At 37.9% G+C, this 22248-nt stretch overlaps 1 protein-coding gene across 2 annotated transcripts in view; it reads right to left on the minus strand.

Moving 5' to 3' along the window:
* CTPS2 (CTP synthase 2) overlaps positions 1-22248 on the minus strand; it is a 59431-nt gene that overhangs the window by 9404 nt on the left and 27779 nt on the right. For both annotated transcript variants that reach the window (XM_041399702.1, XM_041399701.1), the window contains exons 14-17: positions 6366-6462; positions 4489-4544; positions 3673-3769; positions 2135-2279 (exon numbers count right to left, since the gene is read on the minus strand). In XM_041399702.1, coding sequence (XP_041255636.1) covers positions 2135-2279; positions 3673-3769; positions 4489-4544; positions 6366-6462 — 395 coding nt within the window. The remainder of the gene's footprint in view (positions 1-2134; positions 2280-3672; positions 3770-4488; positions 4545-6365; positions 6463-22248) is intronic.

Consider the following 22248-nt stretch of genomic DNA (forward strand, 5'->3'; position numbering starts at 1 on the left):
AGGGCTTCTATCCAGGTGTCAAATGTTCGAAAATCACACCCTAATTATGGGGCTATTAAATGTTCTGGAGTAATAGTTTCCTGTTAAGACTCTCATGCTGAAATACCTATTTCCTTTTGTCTCAGGACTTCATCATTCACTCTCTCTTCAGTGTTTATGGTTGCCTAGCATAGGTAATCTGCTCAGCTTGCTGGTCCACAGCACAGCTAAAACTCACGTGGGTGGTGCTGGGTGAGGTGTGCAGAAAATCCTCTCCTCAGATTTCTTCCAGCCTTGCTAGGACATGCCTTAGCTTTACAACTCAATGACATCACCAGCATTCTGGGGTTTAAAGGTTTACATTGGAAATCTTTCCACTCAGCAGGTGGAATATGTTAATATGAATAACTCATATGTTAATATGAGTGTGTGTGCTGTAACTAACACTGCAATTCCCTCCTGAACATTCTCCCATACAAAATCTTCCTCTTGTAGCCTCAAAATGCCTTCCTGTTCCAGTGCTCTTTCTCAAGACACAGGGGTATTGCTTGATTGCTGTGTAACTAGGTAAATAGCAAACTGCAATTTTATAGATTAAGTTTTGGAGTGTGGCTTTTTGTCTTTGCTAAAATGTTTAAGACTTGGCAAGAGTTCGTTCTATGAACATGAAGGAAAAGATCTGGGTATACATTTTGAATGACTAATTCAAATAAGTCTAAGGGGGGCAAATTCAGTAATGGCTGAAACTTTAGGTCAGGGTTAGACAGCATAGTTGTTATAACACTAAGGGATGTAAATTAGCAGGATGCATGCAGATCACTCATTTTAAAAAGTAATTTTTCTTCATCTCAGAGAAATAAACAGGGTTACTTATGGGATAAAGCAGTGTAAGAAAGGATACTGGGGCCTGTGAAGCAAGATGAAATGTGGAAGTGCCCACCAAGAGGGTAAGGCTGAAGATCACTGTGGTGGAAGACTCTGCCCTGCCAAGCACCACAAAAATTTGATCTGTGTATTGCACCAGCACACCTTTTAACAGGTAGCTAATGTTATGACTGCTTCTAACAATAACAGCCTAAGGTAACAGGAATGTTTCAATCAAGCTGTGGTTTCCAGATCAGAAATTCATTCTCTTTGTATGTATGTCATTGCACAACTGGGCAGAGTAAATAAAAACTGATACCCATAAAGGAGTAGGGAACCACAACAGATTGGTCTGGTCTGGCTTGGCTGTTTTCCCATTACTACTCAAACTTGAATAAAATTTCTATTTCTCTCTTAACAAACAGATATTATTTTAATAGAACACAAGACTCAGGAAAAAAAAAAATCCCAACCCACAGAATTAGTAAGTTTGGTGTCTTGTTTAGAGGAAAAGCCAACATGCCAGAGTTGGATCTGTTCAATGTTATTATGTAGTCATTTTATGATGACTTTACATTTTTTGTTACTGTGCCCAAGGGTTTCCTCTGATTTCTTTATTATTGCTATTATAATGAAATTTTAACTGTTATTAATATCATTGAAATTAACAAGAATTAGTTAACCCTGGGAAAAAAAAAACATTGGCACATTCAATAAACCAGAGCCTCTGTGTCCAAGAGACCAAGGACTGAGTTTTGGCCGAACCATCCAGTTCTGACTAAGATCCAAATCCTTCTGTAAATCTAAAGGTATTCCAACTGTTTTATTTCAGGCCTGTCTCTGAAAGATAGTATTTATTATTTAGCTACTGCAAAATAAAATCAGTGCTTTCTTTGTTGTTGTTATCATCATTTAAGTTCAACTAGATACAAATTTCACTTCATTGCTCGATCCTCTAGCAAATCTCTTTCCCTGTGAAGCTACTGTCAATGGAAGTTAACACAGGAGGCTGCTATTTTCATTTGAATTTATTAATGGTTTTTTACTTTTTTTCTGACTGTAATGTGGGGTTCTGGCTTTAGCCCTAATAGCCTCTGAAAAAGAAGTTAGGAACTGTTCTTCCTGCTTACAGGTTATTTTACACCCAGGTATATGACAGGCCCACACAGTCACAAGTAAATCAATACATGAAGAACTCCTTTTCCTCTTCTGGGCTTCTGAATTGAAGGATGGGATAGTCCCTCTGAAAATGTGACTGTCAAGCTGCAGGCAAGCAACAAAGAAAGATTACCTTGGGGACAATTTACATCCACGCTGCAGGTATGCATTCAGTGTCCCAGTTGCTGCTAGCAACAGTCCAAGGTATGGAGGTGAAGGTTTCATAGGTCTTGAGGAAAATTCTGGGTGGAACTGAACTCCCACAAAATATGGGTGATCTACAAGATAGACATCAAAAAAAATTACACAATGTAGGAAGAAGATAGTAGAAAACTTTTAGGAAAAAACCTTATTGAAGATTTCGGACTAGTGTCCAGAAGCCAGAGCAGCACATGTCAATTTAAGGGTGAGGCAGCAGAGAACTTCTTTCCACAAAAAGCAACTGACAACAGAGGCAGAAGTTCAGTAGGGCAAACTAAGGAAAAGTCATCCTCTGATTCATAAAAACTGAATAATAAACCTGTACCAACATGTAAGGGTGGGAGGAAAGTGGCACAATTGGAAAAGTCACAAAGTTTCCATTCATCATGTTATTTTCATAGTATTTTGGTTTCCAGTATCTATTTATGCATGTCTATTCAGAACAATATGCTCAAAGCAGGGACAAACTCAAAGTTAAATCATGTTGCTGACAGCTTTGTCTAGTCAAGTTTTGAAGGTCTCTGCTCCAAGGATGAACATTTCCCAGACTTTCTAGTAATGCCATATACTTTGTGTATACTGGATATATACACATTTCATAAATGAAACGCAAATTGGGGAAAATGAAACACATACTAGGACCTGACCAAGAATATTTGAGGGTGCTTAGGGGGCAGGGCAATGTCACTGTGAAACTGGCATATAGATAAAAACCTATAAAGGCCAGAAGTCTCTGATAACTAGAAAAAGGCAGTCACCATGCCCTTCTTCAAGACAAAAAGAAGGATCCACAGAAAATTCCTGATCTTCAGAACATGAAGGTCAGGAAGACTGGCAGAACAAACCTGAGAAGAATCTGTCTTTGGATGCAGGGAGAGCACTGGCTTTCCTTAATTCTGACTTTAGCAAAGCTTTTCATATGGTTTCCTACCCTTTAAGCTGGAAGCTGTGGACTATGGGTAGACCACAAAGTGTGTTAAAAAAATGGCCAGACTTCTGGATTCAAAGAACAGTCATGAGTGGTTTGAAGTCCAAGCAACAGCATACTTGAAGGTACTCAAAACTTGACTGATACAGCTCTGGAGAACCTGACCTATATTTGAAGGTAGCCCTGTGCTGAAGCAAAAGGTTGGACTATATGACCTCCCAAATCACTCAATGATTCTACATAGTCAAATCCTCCTGAGCTAGACTTAGGAACTTTTGGAAAAAAAACCACATTCGTCCCACATAATCTGATACATGCACAGTCCTTGCCAAGTGTAAGACTTTTCCTAACCTACTCTGAATTTTCACCCATTGTAATACACAAGTAGAGTTAGCACTATCCCCCAAAATGACCTTGGCTGTTAAGACAGCTAAATATTGTGTCTATGTGCCATTCAACAACCTATAGTTTATAGTTCATAGTTTATAGTTCATACAGTTTTAACAGATGCAATAAGTATTACAAACAAGTAAGACACTCACTCTCCAGTTCAATAATTTCCATCCTGTTCCCTTCTGTATCATGGCCAACAAATTTCAAACCTTTCTCTTCAAAGCAGTGAGTCAATTCTGGGTTCACCTGAAACATTGAAAGCAATAACAGTGGTAGTTCTGTTTTAATTTTTGGATTTAACAAACAGGAGCAGTCAATTGCAATGGTTTTTACATGCATACAAGAATGAAGAGAATTGGGTAAAGGTTGGGAATTTTTGCTTTCTTGTTTTAACAACCTGGGCATAAATTTGTAGAAGTGGACATTTTTATTAAATAAAGAGATTAATCAGTAATTTTAAAAGTTACTATGCAATATTCAAAAATTAAAGCCAGGGTGCCTTTTGTTTGCTGCTCTTCTGAAACCAAGCAGCCTGAATTCCTCCTTTTTAAATGGCCCACTAGATGCCCACTGACCTCCCCTTCGAACACTGAATTTCAGTGGTTATGACAAAAGCTATGATGCATCTCTTCCTTCAAACTGAGGAGCTCTGTCTCATTTCCTTGATGATGTTTTAACCACTCAGTTACCATCCAAACTTTGAGCAGGTTTGCCACCATCTCATTCTCCTCCCTTTTAAGGAAGGTTAATATTGTCTGAATCAGTTACAGCATGCACATATCTGAGAGTTCAAAACCCTTTTGAGACACTGATGGAGTCAGATCCCTTCTGAACTATCTCAGAGATAACTCCAGGAGTCCACCTCAAGTGTGTCTCCTTGAATGACAGTACTCTGAAAGCATTCAGGTACCTTACCTCAGATGTTTGCATAAGGGGAGGGGACCCACACAAAGGACAGTGCTTACCTCATATCGATGCCTGTGTCGCTCCTCTACAAATATTTCATCACCATAAAGCTTCCCTGAATACACAACAAAAGAGAAATTAAAAGCCCATATGTAGCTTTAATAGTTGCTACAATTATTCCTTGTAATTTAAACCTCAAAGAAGTCACATTTAATACTTGTTAAACACAACAAGACATTATTCATCTCACTGTGTTTTTCTGTTCTTCCTGAGTGATGACTCGTTTCTTTTAATTCACTGTTACCTGAGTTTATTCCAGATTCATATTCAACATTCCTTAACTAGAAACAGCTTAGGCAAACTAGAATCTAAACACACTTTAACTAATTTAAATTGTAAAGCTCAAAAAAGAAAAAAGTCTGAGTGAACCAGCAATGAAAAAATCCCTTCAGGGCTTTACAACAGTTGCACACAAAAGATGCAGGGAAGGAAGCCTTTTAGGAGCATCTGTTCCATTTTAATAGATTATGCAAGGCACCTGGCATAGTACCTCCAAAGAACAGAGAATATTGCTTTTCTCTGTTTTCCTGATCTCATTACCCAAATGACTCTGGCAGTCTTCTGTGCGTCATCTCGAACACTCCGCATTTCACAGCAACAAGGAGCAAGTTTGAGATATGCAGTAAACCAGATCTCAATCATACCTCTTACTTATAATCATGGCCCAAACTTTGCTCTCAATTTACACTAAGGTCATGAGAATTACTCTCTTGCTAGGGGGTTGGTACATGAACTAAACTGACAAGAATATCTTCAAAAATTGTAGAATAATAGTACTGCCATTTTACCAAAAAAATGGTGTATGTCTTAATTTTAAGGGACCACCTTTTCAAAACTATTATTTTCATCCAAGTTGTAAAGCATAAGAAAAAGAAATCAGATTTCCTGATTAAACTACCATAGCTTTTTATTATTCTTTCCAAAGATCTAAACGGATTTAAACAACTCTTAATATTGGTCAAGAGTTACAACACATGTTAATTTTTATTAACTTTTCCAAAAAGTGTTTAGGTCACACAAGAACTTGTACATTGTAATATGCATATCTCTATCAGACATAGGCAAAGTATCACCCAGGCTAGTTAGATCACTAGTATGGGCATCTCTAGAATTGCAGATTTTTCATTAAATGTGCATATGGTATTACACTCTGGTCTCCTGCTGAAGTAGATGTAATTTTTAAGTACTCAGAAGGAAACATTCCTTAAGCTTAACACAGCTAAATAGACAATACCTCAGAACAATATCAGGGGCAGGGCAATATAAGAAATACACACATATTTAGTCAATGGACAAGCAACTGCTTTTTACACTTTTGCAGCATCATATACATTACTACTGTATAATAGGCTGATTAACAGGAGACAAGTATTACTTCAATTTTAAAATACACATAGATCTAATTAAATAATTTTTTCCATATTCTGGTTGCTTTTATTATGTTATCTGAAGCATCCTGTTACAGCAAATAATTTTCCTTTCCTGCAATAGGTACTTTGCTTTCCCAAAACAGGACTACTTCAGGATCAGGCTACAAAACAGGAAGAGAGCACTCTGACCTTCCCAAGAACATAATGAATTGAACTGCCATGAAAAGAATTTCAGTTTTCTCAACATTTTACTCCTTGTTTTTAAAAAAGCACTGGACCTTCAGTGACAGTATCACTGGGAGTTACAGATGCCTCTCATTTCTTATTTTCCACTCCAGTTCTTAGTAAACGTAAATAACAGGCTCAGAGTGAATGAGCTCAGGGAAGCTGCCACCTAACTGCTTGCTTAAGATTACAGCATTTTTGATTTTCCATGTTACAAAGCTCCTATCCAAAAGGCATAAGAGCTCCTATCCAAAAGTCATAAGAGCAGAAAAATAACTTACTTAAAACAGAATTTTCTGTTTTAAAAACAGTCCTCCTCTTCCCCAGTCTCATTGTTCCTCCCATATCTCCAGGATTGTGTTCTGGCATGTCAATGACCTGCAGAGAAAAGTTGCTCAGACACTGTTTCATTCAACAAATAAAAAATTCCTAAAACAAACAAGCCTAGCCTAGCAAGTTGCATATATTTTTAAGTGGCAACTTTATGTATTTTACCTCCAACCATTCCCAATAATTATTTCTCGTTTGTTTTTTAATGTTTTGTTCTTCAATACTGCATTGTAATAGACTGACAGTGTTAACTAGTTTGTGACAAATGTTTTCATTTAATGTTAAGATTAACAAAAGCACCTTACTAATTTCTTATTTTAATTTTTTGGGGTGGAAAAAACACCTTTCTTTTAAAAATGATACCAAAACGTTGCCAATAGGATAACTCTGCCCAAAGCTATTCTTTCTGCTAAGTCAGTACACAGATTTTTTAAAATTCAAATTCAGAACAAAAAAAGTCCACCAAGTGATAAAGATGCCATCTCTGGAAAAACAAATTCTCTGAACCTCACAGAAGCTGAAAGATTATATATATTAAATACGGGTAAATAACATGGGTAAATACTCCCATACACTAGGCCATTTCTTATACTGCTCTTTCTTATGCTAAGAGGCAGAAACAGCTGTGGTATCAAGTGAGAAGACAAACAACCTTTTTTCTTGGGAAGCAGGAAGACGGGAAGGGCATGCAGCAGCAGAGTGAAAAGAGGACACTTGTCGCAAGAGAATAATGTTGTAAAAGCAGAGTATGAGAAGAGGTGACTCCAGTATGTGTGTGCTATTTCAGATTATACATATAACTAATTTATCACAGAACATGGAAAACCATTCCCCCCATTCCCCCCACCTTCACCTCTACTAAAGGGCTTCTCAGACTGCTGAAGAGTTAACAAAATACTGGGATTCCTTATATTAAGAATACACTATTTAACATAAAGTTTAAAGACAAGGATATACAAATACTGGGTTTGAGGACTGAAGCAGATGAGCCAAATGGCTTCTATGTGGGCCAAGTGAAACCAAGATAGTGGGATTTGGGCCACATGAGAAACCACAACTTAGTGGAAGGAGTGCACTTAGTTTTGCTCAGTTTGAAAAACCTTGCAGGGTCTCACAATCCAGTTTAGAGGAAATCTGTCGAAGACAAGTAAAAGAGTTTGAAATTGTAGAAACATGAGCTGAAGCCTTGACCTACATACTTGTATTCACATAAACACAGTCAGTGAGAAATATAATTGACAAAGAAAAGTTCTAAAAATACAAATATTCACATATATGGGTAATCGCAAATGGATTTTTATTAACCTTAATTTGCCCTCTAAGAGTAATGAAAACAGTATCTGGTGATACACTTCATAAAGTAAAGTTATTCAATTTAGGAGGGATGGTGGAAAGTGCTTAACCTTTGGCCTAGTGCCAATGCATTTCAGCTGTGTAATTACCTCTCTACAACCTTATACAATCAAAATGTTATTTATAAGCAATATATTCATTACAAAATGTCATGAGCAGGAGCTGTGATCAAACCAATGGGATATTACAGATTCTTCAATTACCTCTCAAATCACAAAGCTGAGGACTGTGCAAGATCTTGAGCTAAGCCCCCCTCAACATATACAAAAAAAATAAAAGAAAACCCATTCACTGAATACTTACTATTTTAAAAGTATGAAAATTAATAAATTTATTTTATTTCCTTTCATTTATTTTCACTTTTTTTTCCTGAAGTAGTGGCCACAAAAACAAAAAAGAAAAAAAAAAAAAAAAAAAAAAAAAAGAAAAAGAAAAATTAGAGGGTCTCAGAAGTAGAGCATCTCTGCTCTGCTGAAGGCTTCTGTCATCCTCTGGGTCAGACCCCCACGTGGCACTGCCAGCCCTGCAAAAATTGCCTGGAGAAATGGTCTCACAGGGAAGGTTCAGGTGAGTTTCAACACCTCAAGTGTGTGTGTGTGTGTGTGTCTTTTCAGCTCTCCATCTCTCCCAATACTGTTTTATTAGTAAGAAATGGACAAGGTTTGATATATTAACTTTTGTCATTAGGTGACAAAAGGAGCTATTTATGAATTAAAACCTTGGAACTGCTTTGGCTTTGTGGCCCAGATGAACTCCAGCAACTACAACAGCACAGCCCTCAATATCACTTATTTATATATTTCTTCAGTTTCTCTCCAACATCTGTGCAAGAAGCTTTTGAAACCAAAGTGGCACTGCTGCCCTACAGCCCAAAGAAAGTAATGAGAATCAGAAAGGCAATGTCATATTAATGAAATATTTTGCCGTGTTATACAGAATTTATTTGATCAGAAAAATAATAGGTTTCAAATAGTGGTCATTTTGAACAACTGTGCAACTGAATAGATTCTTCAAAGAGCTTATGCTTCCCAGCACAGAATAAATCAGCTCCTCCTATGTGTTAGTTCTTTGAAGGGCAGAGAACAGCACAGAAGAGGCACCACAAGCAACAAAAAAGTATCAGTAGGGAGGATGCAAGAATATATAAGACATCAATTAGGTCTTTCTTACCTAAATCTCTGAAAACTGCCAACACTACAGGGATTTTATAGAGATTTTCTATGTACTACACCAGACAGCCACCATGAAAATAAGAATGAATCACCGTAACACAACACAAAGCACATTCTAGATATAAAGCAGTCTGATCACTATTTAATCATGTTACTAATGAATAGTGACTTCAACTATCTATGAACAGAAATTTCCTTTCAGATATCTACCGCCTGGATTGTTTCACTGTTGATAGAAAACACATAAAAGCTAATGAGAAAACCTTTCAAGCCCTGACACTCAAAAGAGAGCAGCCAAGGCTCTGAAAGCCCCACACCTATCATTTTAGCAATCATGCCAGGACCATTACATTTTATCTTTGTTTTGCCTCATGTTCTGCAATGCCATTTTGAGAAATTCATCTACTCTGGTTACCTTGGCAGGGAAAGGGGAGGGAGTGGGGGGTGTCTGCTTGGGTTTTGCTTGTAGGCTTGGTTTTTGAGGAGTTGAGGAGGGAGATGAGCATTACTTGATTTGAAGAGCTGATAGCTAAGCAGCTTTGGAAGCACGTTTCTACATGTTCGGGGTCCAGGTTTTTTTGTCTTTTTACTCTGCCTTTGACTGGTGAGCAAAAGATTTAACAATGCTGAAATAAATTACTACACATGTAAGTGCTGATCAAAGCATCAGGAGATGCCACAGCCCTGGAGATTACCTGAACACTGAGAAGAGGCTCTGAACACAGCACACCAGAGACTGTGTAGAGGGAAAGCTGACAGGAGCAGGGAATGCAGTGACAGGTACTGATGAATACTAATCCCTGCTGAACTCAGCTATGAAAAAATCCAGCAGCACAAACTGACAAGAACTCAACCCAAACTTAAGGAACTTAGCCTTTTATTGACTCTTCCATCATTCATTAGTCAGTACTTGCTAGATTTGATCAAATCAATCAATCACAAGTTCATCAGTAAAAAACCCCAGACACCTACAAATGGGATATTTATACTAACATCTATTCTGCTTTAGAAACAAACTTAGTACAAATATTTTAAAGAAAAAGTTGACAACTGCAACACTACCAGGGGCACTGAGAGCTTCCAACTTGGCAAGGAAACCAAAATGACAGACTTTCCCTGTTCATTAAAAATGAGGGTTACATTTTCAGTTACTGAAAGAATATGCAAATATTACATCTGCCTGAATCCCTTGCTCCCTTTTCCCCCAGAGATATCCCAGTTCCAAGCAAACTGCATCACTGCCCACCCATCTGAAGCACTTAGTGCCCTAGGACTGAATTAAAGCCACTGGGACTGCCAACAAAGCCACTTGCAAATTTCAGACTCTTTCTGTGCTCCATTACTCTGACTGAAGTAAAGTTGTTTTTAAAAGGATGTCTACCATCATGTGTAAGATCAAAGCAGAAATTATTAATAGCTGATTCATGCAATTACATACTGATATGAGTAAACAGCTTGAAAAATCCTGTGCTCTACTCTCATCAATAAACTACAGCACAGTATCCAAACATTCCAACAAATATCAATCTAAATTTCTTAAAACTCTTAAAATCCCATAGAACACTACTGTCAACTGTTTTCCAGTTTGGGTGATCCTCTTCTCCACAGATCTGTTGTTTCCTATTTGAGAATTAAGTAACTGCCATGGAGCATTTATTTATTGATGCCTAAAAGCTCTCTAAGGATTCTGTCTAAGCAGAAATTCTACTACAGAATGTTTTGTAACATTTTCTCTAGAAGAATTCATAAAGGGTGTGGCTTCTTTTCAAACAGTAAGCAGTGTGCAATGAACTGAGCAAGTTAATGGAGATGTTGATATGCAAAGCCCATAAAGATATTGCTTAACAGCATTTTGAGAACTCATTCAAGTTATTCCAAACACATGTCCTAGAGATGGCTTGAAGACTTAATCAAGCAGAAAGTTCCAGACTGTTAGCATTAGTGAAAGGCACAGGGTCAGATAGTGCTGGCTATAGAAATACACTGGAGTGTCAGCCATGCCATGCCACCAAGGGCTGTATTTGACACAGACTTGAATAAATAAAAAAGATGTGCAAGAGCGTTCTTAGACTTCAGACTGGTCTCTCTCACATCATAATTAATGACTAAATAATAATTTAATTTCAGAAAGATCAGCAAATCTGTAGCTAGGTGAAATCCTCAATCCTATCATATACATGTTTAAAAAATCAGAACTCTGTCATTGCCTTTGAAGAGGACTTCACCAGCTGCAATTCCTAGTAGGTGAAATTCTGCCCCTACCAAATGCCCTTAAATCTACATCAGGTATATCAGAAAGAGGAAAGCATGAAGCAAGTCTGTGTCTCTGAGCATCCTAAAGACAGGGAAGAACCTAGAGAGTGAGACAGAGCCTGGTGCTCTCTTTATCAAACCCCCCACCCACAATGGTGAGACAGGAACAACCAAACACAGCCTGGGACTGTTTGAACAGCACTGTGCTTGGGTGGTCCCTGACTCAGAGAATTAGTATATCCTGCAGGCAAACTGCCACAGAAGACTGGGCCACAGACAAGCCCCATTACCTAAACTACACAAAATAGCCACAGAAACATGAGATTGTCCTTGACAGACACAAAGCTCAGCAGATGTTTTACCCTCAAAATTGTCCAGTGTTCTATACTTGTTCTTCCCTGAGTTATCATGCCTGAGCAAGCATCCATTCCAGTTGTTTCTCATTCATTAACAGACCTGTGATAGTTTGAACTACTTCCTTATCAATTATCTCTGCCTTCAGCAAGCAAGACAGAAGGAAAATTGTTTACTTCAAGGAAAGCAAGCAGGAAAACTGGTTATTTCAAGTGGTCACTACTCCAGACCTTCACTGAGGAGAATTACTGACATCAGCTTTCAGGCAATGCTCAGTGCCATGACCTACACTACTCTAGTACTTCTTGAAGAAATTCTGTCCATCTGCCATAAAAACCAACATCCTCACAGGGAACATGAGGAGAACTAGCAACTGTTTTTCATCCCATTTCCCTAAAGTACTCAGACCACCATCAGACTTGTAAGAGAGACTGCCTGCATTCCAACCACTGACCCTTCTCACAGAATGGTGTCACCACCCATTTTGATGCTCTGTTCACCCTCCAAATCTGCTCAGTGATGATTTGGTACTTGATAACCAGGGACTTAGAAAGTGAGGCATTTCTTTTAGAAAGGAAGTGAATAGGCAGCAAGTAGAAAATTACAGATTGACCCCTTTTAATTCTTTTTTTAGTTGGAAAGTTTTGTTGTAGTGCAAAACTTCCTAGATAAATGTAGAGCTGAGAAGAAATCCCTAGAAGATGAGCTGAAAGACACCTGTGGACTATTCATTTTATTTACTGGATATGGAAAAGCATCCTATCAAAAGGATAGCTATTTGAATAGAAAAAAAAAGACAAGGTCCCTTAGTTGAAAAGTTGAAAAAGAGACTGAAAATTTTCAAGTAAGAGCTCTACTCACAGAAGAAAGAAGTGCAAATGCTATCAACAGCGTGCAATCCATGTCAGTTTTAAGAACACAAAACTGAACATCTGTATTTTTTGTGGCTTTGCTTCTGTTTTAATAGAAATTACTTTATTCTCTTTTTGATTCAGCCTGATCATTCATTTTTACATTATCTGACATCAAACATTTGCTTAAACAACTTCTAGCAGCTAAGATGATTTCACCAACTAGCTTCAGTTGCATCTCATTAATGTATCATTAAATTGAGGTTTTAAACTGAAGGACAAAAATATACAATCACACTGGTTGATATTGACAAAAGAAAATCCCTTACTTAAAATTTGGAGTAAATGAATGAAACAGAAAGAAAGGATTCTAGCTCCATAAGGATTTCTCTGCTACAGACATGTACGAAGCAGCCCAGTACCACTCCTTCTAATTAGGGTATTATGTTTCATACTATGCCCAAAGATCAGTGGTTGACCATCACTTTAATGGTTGATTGATCACCTTTTGAAACAGACACCAGAATTTAAAATCTGACATTTCTACATCAAAAAGAATTTTCTACTAGTTGGGCTAAATTGGTATCTCTGATAGGTGAACATTCTATGAAAATCAGTTGAATAGAAGGAAAAACAATGCAGTTACTCAGAATATAAAATGCTAATTTTTATATTATCTTCTCTTCAAAGAACAAACCCCCCATAGTACAATTCAAGATCTCAAGGAAAAGCAAAGTAGGTGAAAATATCTTGAAATGTGTTAAAGACACCGCTGAGCGAACATGTTCAACTGCTACAAGGTATTATGCAAGCTGTATGTCTTTGGAAAAAAATCCCACTATAGATAACTGCAGACAGTTGTGAAAGTAAATCTTGATCTATACCCAGTGCCAAAATCTTATGCCAATCTGACTCCTTCAACAAGCAGCTCAGCTGAGTCCACTCTGGAAAACCACACAAAGCAGCCAGCTCACGCCAACCACTGTAACCTTTAATTGAAGCAATTTGTTATCATGCACAAGTTTATTTTCTTTTCAACTGTTCTTTTACACCTAAGCTGTAACTTTGTAGAAATGAAAATAGATGTAGATAATGAAGCCCTCAAACTAATTAGCAGTATAGTCATGCTTCTTCCTACCTTCCACTCCATTCTCTTCTCCATTTATATCTTTGCATTTTGAAACTGCATCTCACAGAGGATCACAACCAGGAAGAATACTGTGCAAGCTAAAGTAACTGGTGTTGGAAGGCATGCAGGATCACTTTTACTGTTTAAACTGACTCATATCTACTATGTAGAGATCTGGAAATATTTTACATACATTTTTGTAATGCTCTCCGTCTCTCTTCCTCTTTGAAAGCTTCTGGTTTGATTTAACTCTTGTTTAAATGTCATGACAGTTCCCCCACCTCTATTACCTACACCCCACAATAAAGCATACAAAATGAAAGGCCTCTAGAACTGAAGCTGACCATTTCATTACCTAGTGGTACTTCCACAAAATTTACTAATTTGAGAAATTCTAGTAATGTTAATCTTATGGATTAAAAACATAACAGACATATTTTAACAGGGAATATCTGGGCAGAAAGCCTCTGGCTCAATCACTCCAATTTTAAATACTACTCTTGCCTTCCATTGCATGCCCAGAATAATAAACGTTCTTTGACATATCTGGTCTTTAATGTCTATAACTTTCCCTAAATTACAGAGAACATGAATGCTGGGTATCTTGTTAGACATACAGTATTGACATTTATTCTTCTGGAAAGCTCTCCAGCAACAAGCAATGGGATTTTCTTTCCCCCATGAATTCAATAGCAGATTACTTCCATGAGTCCTTATCCTCCCTCCCACACATACATCATAATGTTTCTCTTCACATTCTGGAAAAACTAAGGCAAGAGCTGGATATCATATAGTGCTCATCAAGGTACTGAATTGTAATTCTAGGATTTTCTAAATCCTATGGTTTCCTATTGTAAACTATATTAGAAAAAAAGATAGCACAGGGAGATAATTACAACACAACTTTAAACAGATTATCTTGTAAGTACTTTGGTATTTCCATTACTGTCTATCCAACAACAGTAAACATCTTTTCAGCTGCAGAAAACCAAAAGGAATGCTGTATATTAATATCATAGCAGAGATTAATTACCTTGATTACCTCTGCCAGGCATTTCAGGGATGCTTTGAGACACATGCTCTACATTACATTTAATAGCTTCCTGCTTCCATTTCAGAAAAGCTTCAGTTGGCCAAAGATCATCTTGTCTGGAAGACTCTTTATTCTGATAAAACACTTATGACCTACAATACTTCTTTTTTTTTATTTCAAGTAGAAACCATGATGTATTCCTTCAGAGCAGGATCCCTCCCATCTCACTTTGTCTGTCCTACTTCCTCCAAAAACCTAATAAACATCACTGTTCAGATCATAATTTAATTCTGCACTTCTTGTGATCTTTTCCCCCAGCACGTTAACTCTATCCCCTTCAACATGTAATGACAAGAATTCTTTGGAATTTGCTTTCCTTAATTGTGTTTATAAGGTATAATCAGGGGGTCAGGTTCAGACACCATTCAAAGGGACAAGTGGCTTGACCAGTTGCACCCACACCACGTACATCAAACACTGATCACTTCCTCTCCCATTCATGTAACGAGGTCCAGAGTTAACATGACAGTACAGACATGCCTGTGCAGTTCTTGCTTGCTAACAGATCATAAAACCAGAATTGCAAATCTCCATATTCATTTTTAGGGACGGACATGGTACATGCTTTTAGAACATAAACCGAAAGGAAGAGCTACCTGTGAGGAAGTAAGAAGAGAGAAGCAGAGAGGATGTGTGTATGCATATGGAGAACCACTAACAAAAAGGTCAGAGAGGAAGAGAAACGGATCTTCACATCACTTCTTACTTAGCAACAAGATGGTGAAAGCCTATAGGAAAAAATCACCAATATTGTTTCTAAGAAAGTAACATTTATACAACTGACTTTATACTGGTGCAGATCAAGCAGGCATTTAATTAACATGACATCAGCCGAACACACCCAGCACAATTTTTCCTCTGTGAAAAGCGTGGGTGGCCAGGTACAGATTAATTCAACAGATAATGCAGTGATCTACTCAAATGCTACAAATGTTTACTGAGCAATCAAAAGACATTGCCACACAGCCAAAGTTCCAGGCTGCATCACCACACAACAGTGGCACACAACAGGCACCAAACACAGCCAACCTCACAAAGGCAAAGTTTCCCAGTGGTACTCATGCAAAATTCATTTTTGTCCTTCACCTGCACCTCTGATACTCTCCAACAGCAGAATAAAGAGACAGAGAGCATGAGAAAGAACTTATAGTTTAAAAGCACAGATCTACAGCACATCACTGTCAAATCCACTGCAAATGCAGTTTTGTTGTTCAGTGCCTAACCTCCCAGTACGGAACACTGTATTATCACATACAATGAAGGATGGGAAGCAAATAAATACAGAATTAAGGAAACAGAAAACCTCATTAATAAAAAAGTCTTCCTTTTGGGGAACCTTCATAATTTGCTTATACTTCACATTATTTTTCTTCCATCACATTAATTTCATGTGGGGGTCGGGGCAGAACTTTAAACTGAAACTAAAACTTTAGCTAATAGTTTTCTTGGGTTTTTTAAATAAAAATTAAATACTTCACAACATAATGAACAGGCTACTCACATCTAATAAAATACACCCTGCAATACAACCATTTAGCTGATTTGAATCCTTATTTTTCATTGCCTATGCACTTCTAGGCACATGTCCAGCTCCAGTTCTCACTCCTGGGTGTCTAAAAGGCTATTAGGAAAAGGGTGGAAGACCTCAGCTGCTGCACAGACCTTTCTCTGCAGGTATCAAGCCACTTCACAAAGGCAAGTGTGTTTCATTACCTCCATTTGGTATGGGAAAAATAAGGCAGATTAAACAATTTTTTTAACCTAGCAGAACCAGGACTTCTGTGGTATCTCATCTTGTTCCTACACTTTAAAAGCAAGGTAGCTAAGGACACAGAAACCACACATTCCCAGGTGACCTTCTAAGAATGCCAGTGCCTTAGTGTCACTTGGTCCCTCGTCTGAGTAGGAGAAATGTCTACAGAAATAGCATTTATAAAATTGGAGAATTCATGTAGTTTTCAACATATGAACTCCAGCAATTTATTGAGTTATGCAGCAATTTGTGAATAGGTAAACTATTTCATGTTCCCTAATTCTTAGATTTTTTTTTGTTAATACACAATTTCTGCAAGCTTGTTTTAAGGCCAGTGGGTGGAGGAGATGTTTTGGAGCTGTTCCATTCAGCAATGTAATCACAGCATTAAGGGATGTGGACAATTCCCCTTTACATTATTGACTTGCCAAACAGAACAATGGTGAGGAACTAGTTCACTAGTTACAGTGTTTCCCCTGTGTGTGAGAATCATCTCACATAACTTCAGCTGCATAACTTCTAGATAAATAATTTTAGGAAATCACCTGAGTGCTTCTCTCTGTAGGGACCACAACACAGACAGGGGTCAATACATTCAAACTGGAGAACCTCAACAAAACATTTGGTAGCTTGAAATGCTCATAAGCCATGCGGTAAGCAGGGCTGTTCTGCCCTAACATGTACTACACACCTGCACAGAAACAGTTTTGTGAATGTCCCTTCAATATCCATTCCTGAACAATCTACAGCATCCCAGAGCATCCTCAGCTCATTCTGAAGTGACACACAGTTCGTTGCAGCATTACCAGTGCAGATGCAGACATACAGTTCTCCATTAAATAAAATGTTCTCTGCTTATTAAATCAAACCCCGACAGACACTCACCGACATCCACTTCATCCACAAAAATGTTTTGTGCACAGCATAAATTTCCCTATTTGATTTACAATTAGTTACACATAATTCCTTTTCTAAGTACTGGAAAGGGCAAAGCTTTTTTGATAATCCAACATGCATTTCTACTTAGAAAAATGCTTTTTTATGAAGAAAATTTTAAGAAAGGAAAAAGGTGGGAGTTCATTAACAGCAAGAAGGCATTCTCCACAGAACCTAAATGTCCAAATGAAGAAACACAAATACTTTTAAGTTTATATATGTATATACCAAATCATTAACACCATCCCCCAAATATTTAAGAAGAAACTTGTAAAAGGCATCAATAACTGAGAGTCAATTATTTTTATTCATTTTCCTTTAAGGAGAAAAATGGCATTGTGAAGTTAATCCAATATCAAGACTAAAAGACAAAATAAATCTCATACACAAAACAATGACCATGGCAGTAAAAAACATGGGCATTCTGTTTGTGTGCAGTGTCAAGGAGTTGAAAGACACTGCCAAGCTAAAATCCATCTTCAGGGGAAACTCTCAAATTGAAGTGTTAAAAGAAGCGGTTACAAAACAGACAGAATAGACAGTAAAAAAATCACTGAAAACAGGTGGCACTCATTCAATTTTGAAGAGGCTGAAGGGTGAAACAGCTGATCCAGTACCTGTGGTATAACTTCCCATCAGCCTTGTCACCCACCCAAGTGGCAAATGCCTCAGTGGAGACACAGAGACCCAGGGTCTGAACCATGACGGCCATGCCAGGCAATGTGGCTGACGCTTTAACAAAAATGTAGAAGTACAGGGCACCTGGGCAGCCATAACAGGTTGGGACACCGCCAACACAGATTTTGTAAAGGGAGAGACAGGGCAAGCCTGGCCAAGGGGGCCTTTGGTCTAGATGGAGCTGTGGTCTGACCCAGTGTGCTCTTGTTGAACTAAAGGTGATACCATAATATGCATTGTAGAGCACCACACACATTGCCTTCCTGTGAAATAATTATAGGTGTGCTTAGTTCACAAATGGATTTCATCAGCTCAGTCTGGGCTCTAAGAGGAAAAAAGGGTTCTCTCCTTTTAATTTCTTATCTAAAATAAAGTTCTCTCAGTGCTATTTGTCACTTGACCTCCACATTTTGCTGAGTTTGCTGAATTGCAAGTATGTGATGGAATGAAGAAAATAAGTTCACTGAAAAAAATGATTTTTAGAAACTTTTTCAGTCGTTTGTTTAAGTACTGGCTCTGTCATTTCTCCAAGAAGACAGATATTATTAAATGTCCCATTACTTAAGATTCAGCTCAGAAAATGCAGGTAAAATTAGTTGAGTGAGAAGGCGATAATACAAATATACTCACCACATACTGGTGTTAATGATACCAGATCTCTAAAATGGTAATTTACTTTGTATTAGTTAATTCATACTGGTTTTTATAGGCTCACTTACAATTCCAGATTCACAGTGAGAGAAACAGCAAGACAACACAAACCTTGCAAGAACCCTATTTATCACTACTTAAAATGGATTATTCTGAGAAAGATTAGAATTATTTCTTTGCCACAAAACAAAAAAGTTATACACAAAGTCAAGCTGTGCAATAAAGTACTGTCACTGATCTGTGTCGTTTGCAGGCACAGCATGTCTGCTGTGATTTGCCAAAACTAATTTTTCATTTTACAGTTTGAGCAATTCTGAGGTTTTAGTGGTTTTCCCAGGCTCTTGGGCAACTTCCTTCTCATCAATGAAGACCAAAGTTAAGAGTTTCATGGCAAGTTATGTCTCTCATGCCTACACAGGCTCTCCCTAATTAGCCAGGCCAAATGACAATGCCAATGGAAGCCAGAGCTAATAAATCTATATTATCTTTCAGTGGCAATGCAATAATCACCAACTGTTTTCGACCACTTGGTTATTGTTTTCAAATTTATAATTTATTATTTAAATTCTTTTCAAATTTAGAATTCCAGATTCTTCACAGCTGGATATTAGGGCTTTTTCATACTAGGATCCAGTGGGCAATAGAAGGTGACTGTGCAGAGGTCCTGGGAAAAATGGACTTCTCTCAGAGGATAACCAATGTCTGGGAAAAATGTCTCAGAGGATAACCAATGCCTCTCCTTTTGTGATGTTTCAGCATAGCATGCACAGGTATCTTGGGGTTACACAGGTCTGCTCCAAACTGGTGCCAGGTTTAAGGCTGAGCTCCACAGGGTATCTGGTGCACTGCCTCACAAGCTAAAGACACTTAAAACTTTCTTATAAAATTCCACTCTTGATTCTAAATCCTTTGAAATTACTTAAAGCTACATTTTGTTACATCTTAGCTGTGAACTGCTGTGTATTACAGGAAGAAAAAAAAAAAAAGAAAAAAAAAAAAAGCTAAGTCCCTTTGTGTTGAAGGGAAGACTAGTCACTAACCTAAAATAAATGAAACTGGCTTCAAGGTAAATTCAACTTAAATGATAGTTGGTTTCCTTACTAGCACAGCTGAGAAATGAGTTATGGCTGAGGTGGATAATTTGTTAAATTTCAGTTTACAAAATGCAAATCTACTTCTTCAAAGTTCTGGTTTACAGATGCTTAAATATGACACACTTGTCTAAACCTAGAAATTCCAAACTACTACTCTAGTTACTTATTGAACCTAGAATAATTTCGTTTTGATTTAATATTCAAATTGGGTAATTAGAAAGTCTAAAATTAAGCTAGGTATACAAGCACTATCCTTTCTTAACTACAATTTCTGTAAGTACCAACAGCTTAATTTCTTTCAATAGGCCACAACCATATACAAAATAGCTAGAAAACTGATTGCTCTATACTGTTTGTTAGACAACTGCTACTCTTCTCATAGGCCTCATTAGTCCTTCTAGTTTCTTTGATTTTTTCCCTCATGTCCCACTCTTACTTGATCAAAATAGAGGGTAGGGGAAGACTTTTCTAGGAGCTTCTTGCTTCCATTGTCCTAAATTCCCATTAACAGACAGACCTGAAAGTTATTAATGGTAATTTTGACAGTTTTCCTTTGGAAATAATTTAGCAAACATCTATTATATCTAGATACTAATACATCAAAATTCTTAAAAGATGAGGGATTTCTATGCCAAAGGTAAAGCCATTACTTTGTAGCACCATTTTTGTTATGTTTCCCATTGGTAATGAAACATACCCCAGAATACCACTAATAATCTGATTTTACAAGGCATGGCTCACTTGCAGTCTTCTGACTGAGAATTAGTAACTTCTGGAGCTCTACTGGTGCATATAAGCACCTCTTTCTCTAAATCAAAGAGAGAGCTCCAAAGTTCTTACCACTGTTCTATTTATTTCTCTGCTTCTGCATTTTGCACAGCTGAGTCTGATCAGGCCAGCAAGGCTGACCATCCAGATACACAGTCCTGAAGGGGAAGAAATTGAAGAGATTCAGATGTTTCTACCAAAAAAACACCTCCATTTCTTTCTGCCTAGGGGCACCTCTCATGGTTGCTGCTGTTTTCCCCAACTTACCTTACAGGCAGAATGTAGGTGGTCATTATCTAGCACAAGCACCTGCAGCTCAATATAGTGGCACTACCTCAAAAATTCCCTTCTGCTTCAGCAGCAAAGTCAGCACAGCTCCAGCATAGTCACAGGGGCCTAAAGGGTCACTGCAGCACAATTCTGATAAAAGACCTCAGTCACTGATTTATAGGGGCTTGAACGTGGCTAAGTGCTGAGAGCCCCCTGTCCCTGCCCAGTGCACATCCACAGAAGACTGCACACTGGTCCATGGGGTAAAAACACCAGAATACTCGTTCTCCCAGTTTCTGTTCTTTAATAGAAAAGCCAGAACTGTTTTAGAGAACCCAGAACCCAGGATTCCACATCCTTCCCACATGCACACAAAGTGAGTCAAGAGGATCCTATCATGTCACCACACCATCACCACACCTATCACCACACCATCATCTCAAGGTGTAGGCTTTACAAGAAAGCTACACAAATTCATATAGTATCAGACTCCTGTCTGTCAAGTCATTTTCAATAAATTCTAATAATACAAAATGGATTATACTCGTCCAGGATCAAGACAACCAGATATAACATCTCTGACTCACCAGTAGGATTATTACATTGACAGACAGTAGTCCTAGACTCGCATGGAAACAGATTATAACTACTTCTAGCTAAAAAACATGCTGGGCAAGGGAATTTCTTAGTGGTACATTTCCCCTTTTGAGATCAGGCATCTCAGTGTGATGTAATCCCTAAATTAGGCACCCATGTGTCTTATTAGATGCATCTCTAGACCTCTTTTGAAAAGTCCATCTGGTTTGCACTGCTAAGAGCAACATCAATGCTCTGAAAATGAGCTACAAACTTGATTCCAACTCCCCTCATCGATTTTTTCTTCAGGATTAAGAAAGGTTTTTAGATACAGATGTGACATCTAGAGACTCGAGGCATCTCCAGTGTCAAAGGGCAGCTGAGGAAAGACCTCATCTCACCAGAGAAATAAACTCACTAGTGCCTCTTGTACAGCATTATTGTACTTATACTTACTTTGCTCTACCTGAAACTGAACCAAAGCCACTCCTCCATAAATGCATATACTCTTTGCTGGAATGGAGATTTATACATTTTTGATCACTCTAAAGAATTCCAAAAAACAAATTTGAGTTCAGTATGGAACAAAAAGGTATAGGGTTTTAGCAACTACATAACTGTAAATTTCAGCTGTGGCACTAACAACCTGATTGCACTCCTGCACAAGTCAAGGTTCTCAAAAGGAAGGATAAAACCTCTTACTGAAACACATTCTCCCTCAAAACTATCTTGTGCAATATAGAATATCTACATCACAGGGAGTTTCAGTAATAAATGAGTCTGCCAGATGTGTACATATGGCAGCAACAGCTGACACATATAGTTACAATGAATAACACATTACCAATTTAAAGCTGACTACAAACAATGCATCTTATTTAATAATTCATCCCTGTAGCAGTC

Source organism: Onychostruthus taczanowskii, unplaced genomic scaffold, assembly GCF_017590055.1.
Source record: "Onychostruthus taczanowskii isolate IOZ18803 unplaced genomic scaffold, ASM1759005v1 scaffold17, whole genome shotgun sequence".
In the NCBI taxonomy this organism is placed as follows: domain Eukaryota; kingdom Metazoa; phylum Chordata; class Aves; order Passeriformes; family Passeridae; genus Onychostruthus; species Onychostruthus taczanowskii.